Source organism: Tamandua tetradactyla, chromosome 26, assembly GCF_023851605.1.
Source record: "Tamandua tetradactyla isolate mTamTet1 chromosome 26, mTamTet1.pri, whole genome shotgun sequence".
Classification (NCBI taxonomy): Eukaryota; Metazoa; Chordata; class Mammalia; order Pilosa; family Myrmecophagidae; genus Tamandua; species Tamandua tetradactyla.
The window spans coordinates 15,384,112-15,393,109 of NC_135352.1; the positions used below are offsets into that span (position 1 = coordinate 15,384,112).

The 8,998-nt window shown below is 32.6% G+C and overlaps 1 protein-coding gene across 4 annotated transcripts in view; it reads right to left on the minus strand.

The window, feature by feature from the left end:
* Window positions 1-8,998, minus strand: part of ERI1 (exoribonuclease 1) — a 50,188-nt gene that overhangs the window by 13,692 nt on the left and 27,498 nt on the right. For all 4 annotated transcript variants that reach the window (XM_077144435.1, XM_077144438.1, XM_077144437.1 and 1 more), the window contains 3 exons: window positions 6,327-6,410; window positions 5,528-5,637; window positions 3,483-3,597 (listed from right to left, as the gene is read on the minus strand). In XM_077144435.1, the coding sequence (XP_077000550.1) occupies window positions 3,483-3,597; window positions 5,528-5,637; window positions 6,327-6,410 (309 nt within the window). The remainder of the gene's footprint in view (window positions 1-3,482; window positions 3,598-5,527; window positions 5,638-6,326; window positions 6,411-8,998) is intronic.

Sequence of the window (8,998 nt, forward strand, 5' to 3'; positions counted from 1 at the left end):
ATTTGTATCAGCTAAGGGGAGTGTCTTCTGCAATGAATGATGCTTAATCTAATCACCAGAAGGCTTTTAAGGAAGACTCAAAAGAGACAGTCACTCATCCTATTTCAGCCGGCCAGACTTTCCTGAGAGTTTGTTGAGGACCTTTATCAGAACTGCCAGCTTGCAGCCTGCCCTACAGACCTTAGACTCTACATTCCCATGGTTATATGAGACACTTTTATAAATTTATATCTACAGATATCTCCTGATTCTATTTCTCTGGAGAACCCTAGCTAATATAGTTTCTATTTGGAATGATGGAAATGTCTTGGTAATGGATGCTGATGATGGTAGCAAAACTGTAAATGCAATTAAAAGCACTGAAATGTACATCTGAATATAATTAAAAGGGGAAATGTTATATTATATATATGATAAGAGAATAAAAATCTTTAAAAAGCCTATAGAACTACACTATACAGTGAACCATAATACAAAAAAAAAAAAAAAAATCTATGTGAGTAGACTGCTAAGACAAGAGAAAGTAAGTAGGAGAAAGTAAAGTTTCTATTTTTAAACAGTATGATAAGCCAACATATTGATGACATAAATGTGATGTTGAAGAAGTTTTATATAATAAACAGAAAATAAAACTTTATCATCCAGGTTGAATGAGTTAACAGATGGTATTAATAATGGCATGCTATAGCATTTGTAAGAAATGTAAGCAAGTGTGAAATTCAAAAAAGATTTTGTGCTTCAAAGAGGACAAAACATATTTATGTTCATCAATGGTGAGCTCTTTCGTTAAAAAAAAAAAAAGAGCAGCAGAAGAAAAGAAAAAATTCTGAAGGTTTCACAACATACTGCTTTCTTCAGAGAGAAGTGTTATTCAAAATCTTGAGATAAAATGAAAGTCCTGGATAATGCCTAGAAAAATGGTTTGCTTTATTAAACACAGGCTGGCCATTCAAACACGTTTTAAAAAACTGTGTGAAAACCAACAAAAAGCACATAAACCTCCTGCTTCCTCTGTTTTAATAAGGAAAAGTTCTCAACAAAGAATCTGAGCTAAAAGGTGATTGGCAAGAAAACAGTAGCATAGATTTTCCTGTGTTTTGAAAAAAAAAGCTACAAAAACTAGCCTATTTAGCAAAAACTTTTTCATTACATAAGCCAAACAAGTCCCCATAAAGCACTGGAGAAAACAGTTTGACTTCAACTGAAAAGATTTTAAGGTTTTAAAGGATACTGAGTCTTTGAAAATGCCATGTAGTAAAAGGAAATCCTGAAATGTTCACGCTTTTGCTTGGGCTTCAGAGTGAGGAAAGACATAAGAAGCATAAGAAGTCTTAACGAAAATTATCTGGGAAAATGACTAGGTGAGGGACACTTTCCCTAAATTATCTGCTCCAGCTGTGAATATGACTTTGAGAAAAAAAGAACTCTGTCGGTAGTTTGATGATACACTAAAGATTAAATTTATTGATCTACCCAAGGAAACTTGTGGATTTCTGAGAAGAGTATCCTATCATTCACAGGAAAGCAATGAACATTTCAATGTTTTCAAATTTTTATCTGTATAAAAGCAAGCATTTTCTTGTTTAATGAACATAAAGAACAAGGGCAGAAATTATCTGATTTCAGTGGAAAATTAATCCAACACAGATTTGATTATTTGTAAAAGAAAAAAAATCAAAAGAACAAAAACAAGTACAAGTTTTCCATCAAAGAGATATGTTTCACTCTTTACTTTTACTTCAAAAGCAGCATTTTAATACATATACAGGCCCAAAGAAATAATTAACATGCCTGCACAATTTTATAAATGCTAGACAGAATGCACACAGGCACAACCCCTTTGGAAAAGTTCTTGCATTGTCTAGTGATGTCAAAGATTCACACACCCATTGACCCAGCAATTCTACTTCTAGGTTTATACTCTAGAGAAATGTGTGCACAAAGGAAGCTAAAGACATGCAAAAGAATGTTTCTAGCAGCACTGTTCATAAAAGCCCCAAGCTAAAAACAACCCAATGGCCATCCAAAGTAGAATGGATAAACAAATTAGTGGTATAGTCATACAAGAGAATTCTACACAGCAATAAAATGAATGAGCTAAATATATGTATGAATATATTTATGTATGAATCTAAAACAAAATGTTGAGGAAAAAAGCAAAATAAATAAAACAGCCATTATGACAATTTTTTCCTTTAATTATATCATCTTTAAAAAAGGCAAAACTAAACTATCTGGTATTAAGGACATACATATAAATATTAAAACTATTAAGAAAAACCAGAAAATGATTATCATGAAGGTAAGAATTAAGATTAGCTCTGGGAAGAAGAAGGAGATTAAATCGGGTAGAAGTTGTAAGGATATCTATCTATCTACCTCAAAACAATTGACTAAACTGCCTTTTTCTGTATGCATATTTCTCAGTTTTCTAAAGAGTTCAAACAAACAAAAAATGTACATCTTTATAAAGAAAAGAACCTTTTCTTATAAAATTATTATAGGATGTGCTTCAAAAAGAGGTAATTAAGGGAAAAAGAAGATGATACAGGCTCTAACATACAATAGAGAAGAAACAGAAATCCTTAGGATGATTTTAGAAGAAACCTGAAGCACAAATGATTCAGATTAGAACAGAATTATAGAACAGAATTATAGGCTCCACAAAAGGACAAAACAAAACAAACAAACAAAAAAAACATAGGCAAATTACCTCAGTGTTTTATGCATTGAAAAGTAATGGAGAGGAAACAACTAAAGAAGTCAATTATTAAATCTGGAGGAGTGTTGTGAATATTCTCCCAGAAATAGCAATGTAAACTCTACATAATGATGTGACTACCAATGGAACTATAATAGAAAAATGCAAGGGAAGGTCGTGCAGGAATGTGGCTTAATAGAGCTAAATCATCTTTCATTGCATATTTCTTAAATATGCAAAATTAAAGAAACAGTATAAACATGTACTATAGACATATCAAGGTAGATATTAGAAGAAAGAGCTAAAAAAAAAAGTTGGAAGTGTTTGCCTTAAAAGAACAGAAATCAGTACTGGTGAAGTTGTGGCAAAGGCTGTCATTTTGACATAAGCCTTGAGGTCTCATTTGAAAAAATTATACTTCACACATGTATTACTTTCATAGAAAGTAATTTAAAATCAAATTTTAAAAAAATGCTTTTTATAAAAAAGCAAAGCCAATTCTAAAATAAAGTTTACTTTAAAAAAAAGAAAAAGGAAAGCCAGAGAGGATCATTTGTTCCAAAACAAGTCATACTCCTACAATTTGAAATTCCTATCACTGAAAATCATCTAAATGAAAGTAATAGGTTGAATGAGAAAAATTCTTACCTTTCTCAACTAATTTGAACAGAACTAATTTCAAAAAGTATCATTTAATTATATGCCTTTTTTGTGAAAATTATCTGAAAAAAATCTTAATCAGATGCAAAATACCAACATAATTTGTAAACAGAAATTTTACCTTGTAAAAGTTTCCATATGACTTTCGAATATTGATCCACTTTTTAGCAAAAACAGGATATCTGAGCCTGCTGAGTTGGCACTGAATGTTCAGGAACTTACTCATATCCCATGAACTTAATAAAAAGCAGGAAAAAAAATTAATAAAAGTAATGTTAAACTTGTCTTATAAAGGATTATTTTAAGTCCTTTATTATTTATTATAATTGTTTTTATTAATACCTACATCAACTTTCTCACATTCACACATAACATCAGGTTTGGAAAAGTAACTTCCATTCTCCAAAATACTAATTCAAAAATAAACATTAAAAAATATTTTTTAAGAAAAACAGAAGTTAAAATACAATGTTCTGCCACAGCACATATTTCTAAACATCAATCAACTTTTGTGATTGAATAGGAGTATACTGACTGAGAAATGTGGAAATTTTGTTGGTTCATACATAGTTTTCCCTAGGCTAGTGGAGTTAGAAAATGGAAATTAGAGCCTTCAGGAGGAAAGAAAAAAGCCCTTAACTCAGCTGCTGTGTTGGTCACAGGAGCATTTTCAACTGTATTTTAGGAAAACTAAAAAGTAGTGCCTGCCCCCACAAATTTATTGCTTCTGTACATTTTTAATTTCCTCTGAGGCAACTTCAACTTATAGTGAGATGCCAGCCAAATTATTTCCAGAGGTATCAATTATTATTTTTTTAGTGCTCTGGTTACAAAATTGCATAGGTTTTGAATGATTTGTCCCAGAATGTGAGGAGTTTACAAAACTGCATATATACTGTGCTATGGCAGCAATACTCATGCTTAAAATCAGTAATAGATCCTAAAGAGGTTCAACAATGTCTTACAAATATACTTTTAAATCTAACACAATTATGATGTGACTAAATGAAATGTTTCATTTTCCTATTGTTTGTGAGGGTCTTTAAATCCTTTATGTAGGTGACCTCTCAGCTTTAGAGTACAACCTGCCCATAGTTTCAAAGAGAAGTTAGTAAGGACTTTCTTCTTTAACCTTAAATAGCATTATGACTTGACACAACAACTACAATTCTTGTTTTAAATTTTTGGATTTTTCCTGTAGCTTTTCATTTTAACAAGTACTTACCAAATATATTCTTTGAGCTTAGCACTACACTAAGTATTACGGAAGTATTATGAAAGACTCAAGTAGCCAAAGTCTTTGCTCTGAGAGGATCTGTAATCTTCTTGCAAAAATTGGTCTTATGTACATAAAACTTCATATATCAGAATATACGAACAGATACCAACATGAATGATACATATTATAGAGGCTATTAGACTTTAAGAGAAAAAAGATCAATGTGAGTTATAGTGTCTGGGGTAAAATACAAGATAGGCTTTGAATAATGATGAATTAGTCAAGGAAGAGAGCCTTTCCATAGAGAGGAAAGTGTGAGTAGGAATACAGAGAAAGGTTAAAACCATGGTGAGTAGTGGGCCAGCCTCACTAGAGCAAAAATGAATAATAGCAGTTGGATTAAGCTAAACGGATAGGGTATGACTGGATAAGAGAATCTTGAAATCCAAGCTGAAGAGTTTGTACTTTTTTTTTTTTTTTTTAAAGGAAAGACAGAGAGAAGGAAGGAAGGATAGAAGGAAGGAAGAGAGGAAGAAAGGAAACATCTTTTAAACATTTTCTTGTTTTATTGTATTTTGTTTCTCCGTTTTCGTTACATGGGCTGGCGCCGGGAATCGAACCGAGGTCCTCCGGCATAGCAGGCAAGCACTTTGCCCGCTGAGCCACCGCGGCCCGCCCTGTACTTTTTTTGAGCAAGGAAGGTCATGATAAAAATCAAGGCTTTAGGAAAGTTATTTTATTTTTACATGTCAGTATTTCTCTTCCTCTAGTCCTGTATTAGACTACAACCATGGACTCAGAATTTAAGTAGGAATAAGAATGTGAAAAGAAAAATACAGTCTCCTAGGCAGTAACTCTAAGGACCTTCAGCAAATAAAAAGCAAATGAATAAGGACATTTTTAATCTTAAAAGATTAATAAAAGAGATGATTTTTCTAAATACTTACCCATCTGTTAATATGGAATATTTATACTTTGTTCCTAATTCCTTCAATTTCATCCAGTCAATTACTTTTTTTAGCACCTGAGGAAAGGTATCAGCTCTGTCTACCTGATCCTGAGGATATAAAAGTAAAATAAACAAAAATCAGAGTAGCTATATGTAGTCCTACATTCCCTCTGTCTCATATGGATGCCCTTTTTATATATGTCCATAATACCTGGATCAAGGAGTGATTTGTCAGTCTTCCTATTATCTGGCACCATAGTTTTATTCTTTCTGTCTGTCCCCCTGACTTCTGATTGAAGGCATGCTGAGTACAGAGACTACCCTGACTTATCTTTGTATCCCCTGTGCCTAGCACAGTACCTCAGCAAGTATTATAGAAGGCACTCTAATATTTGTTGACTTCATGAATGAAGGGGCTAAATAAATGATCAAAGGGTCTACCACATCAGAACACAGAGATTCAACAATAAATTTAAGCTACATATACAGTCAGGCTATAAACAAACAAAATTTAAAACTTTTTCTACAAGTTCATCATGGTAACATTTTACAAATGCTCACTACCGTTAGATTCATCATATAACTCCTTTAAAATGGCTGAGAAAAAAATTTATAGTAAAATCCGTTTTTGCATTTTTTAAATATTACAGTATGAAAGATCTTTACCAAACAAGGAAAGTATCACATTAATTTAAATTATTTACAATAATAATATATTTGAAAACTATCTATAAAATAAATCCCCGATTTCAAAACCTCTTTCAAACTCGAGGAAAAAAACAACAAAGAATTATAACCTGAGTAATTCCAGTAAGATTGATGCAGAATTCAGAAAGTTGTGCATTAATCTCTGGTCTCACATACTGTTGAAATGTATCCTCCTTCAAGGAAAAAATAATGAGTTAAAATATTTTATAAGAATTAAGATACATTACATATTACACACGATACATGGCAAATTCAGTTACACGAAGACTATAATTTTATATGTTCTTACAAAATGGACCTTTTCAGAGTTTTAACAATTTAATAATTCCCTACTGCCAAAGCACTCTTTTTAAATAAATTTTTAACTGTTTCAGTTTTTAAAATTTTAAGGTAAAGCAAGGATTCAAACAAAATTTAAATAAACATTTTCCTGAGGAACAAAATGCTGACTTCTTTTTGAAATATTATAAAACTATAAAAATTATTAATGCAACCTATAAAAATTATTAATGCAACCTATAAAAATTATTAATGCAACCTCTAATTCACGATACTAAAAGTTTAAAAAATAATAATAAACTCTTTTGAAGAAATGCCAATCTTCAGTTATACGGGTGAATTAGCTCCAGATTACTGATCTCTCATTTATTCCTGGATGATCCTTATTTTCATATAAAAATTCCACTAAATGAATTTTAAACAGTCAAAATGTAATTCTGTGATACACAGTACTTTAAAGATCAATAAAACTATATTTTGCAGCAATTTAAACCAAATCTTTTTAAGAAGCATTCATGCTTGCTCTCTTATTTCATTCTCACAACTCTACAATCGAAATAAGGTCAGTATTATTTATCATCAAAATCAGATCTCTACCCTCACTGATATGAAATATTACAATAAGCAAACTCCTAGAGTTAGGATCTAGAATATAAGGGATGGGGGTAGGGAATGGGGAGTAAATTCTACAGAGTTTCTATTTGGGTTGATTGCAAAGTTTTGATAATTAATGGTGGTGATGGAGCACAAGAACGTGAACTTAATTAACAGCACTCAATTAGGTATTCGAATGTGGTTAAAAAGGGAAATCTTACGTTGTACGTATGTTACGAGAATAAAATTAAAAAACAACAACAACAAATAAACATGGGACTGTACAAAAAAGCCAGTAAACCCTATTGTAAATGACGGCCTATACTTAATAGTAGAATTAAAAAAATGTTCTTTCATGAACATGAAATTGTAACAAAGTACCACACTAAAGCAAGGTGTTAATAACAGTTTGGTATGTGGGGACTCTGTATCTTATGTATGATTTTTCTGTAAACATACAACTTCTTTGAAAAAAAATAAAAAGAATCAAATCTCTGAATGCTTTTTTCCTATAGATCAATACAGCCTCCCTGAACCAGAACACACTGTCATTTTTTTAAATTAAGGACAATTTCAAAGCCTAAAGACAATAAATGTTAATTCCAGGTAGACAAGGAGAAAAAGACAAAAGAATATTCTTTATGGCAAAAGATAAAAATATTAAGAAAAGTAAATGTCTATACTGCAAGAATAAATTTGGTCTACACACTAATCTACTAAGTAGGATAACTGTAAATAAATACTGACAATTGTAAAAAAGCAAAACTATGGAATAGGAAAGAACACTCGAAATTCAGAGGCAAGAGACTTTACTCATCAGACATATTGCAGAAAGAAGCATTCCACCTAACTGAATTTTATAAAGTCAAGTATCCATATTTTTTTCAGTTTTAAATTAAAATATTTCAAAAATATACCACAACTTTGCTATTACAAACAGGTAACACTAAATATAAAAACAAACATTAATAAAACTGTACTCCCGATTTAATGCTCTTAACAGAATGATGCTACAGAGAACTATTCATTCACTGACCAAATATTTAATAACCACCTAAGTAAACTGCATAGTAAATGGAAAGGTGATATGAACACCATAATCCAGCCAAGGTTAACACATGAACTTAACCAGTGGACACCATAACCCAGCCAAGCTGACACATGAACTTAACCAACAGTTTACCCCTTGTCAAGTCGGTACCCAAACACATCTCCTTAAGCTACACTTAATTTCTAAAATTTCTCCCCCTTTTGGAACTAAAACCTGTAGACCAGCAGAGCTCAGGGTCGCAGGGACAGGAAGGAGAATTTTCCTAGTGCATCACTAGGGATAATAGTGAGTGTTGCCACTCCCATTTCTACCACCTGGTTCCTAGACCCATCGATCCTGGTTATGGGAGAAATAGCACCAAACAGCAGATGCTGATTCAGAGCATATACAGCTTCCTGGAGAACATTACCCCAGCCTTTCAAGGTATTGCCACCTAGTTGGCACTGTAACTGAGTTTCAAAAGGCTATTCCATCGTTCTATCAATCCAGCTGCTTCTGGATGATGGGAATATGGTAAGACCAGAAAATTACAGGAACAAGTGCCCATTCCTGCACTTCATTTGCTGTGAAGTGTGTTCCTTAATCAGAAGCAATACTATGTGGAATACCATGACGATGGATAAGGCATTCTGTAAGCCCACAGATGGTAGTTTTGGCAGAGGCACTGCTTGCAGGGAAAGCAAACCCATATCCAGACTATGTGTCTATTCTAGTTAGTACAAATCGCTGTCCCTTCCATGAAGGGAGTGGTCCAATGTAATCAACCTGTCACCATGTAGCTGGCTGGTCACCTCGGGGAATGGTGCCATATCGGGGGCTGAGTGTAGGTCTCTGCTG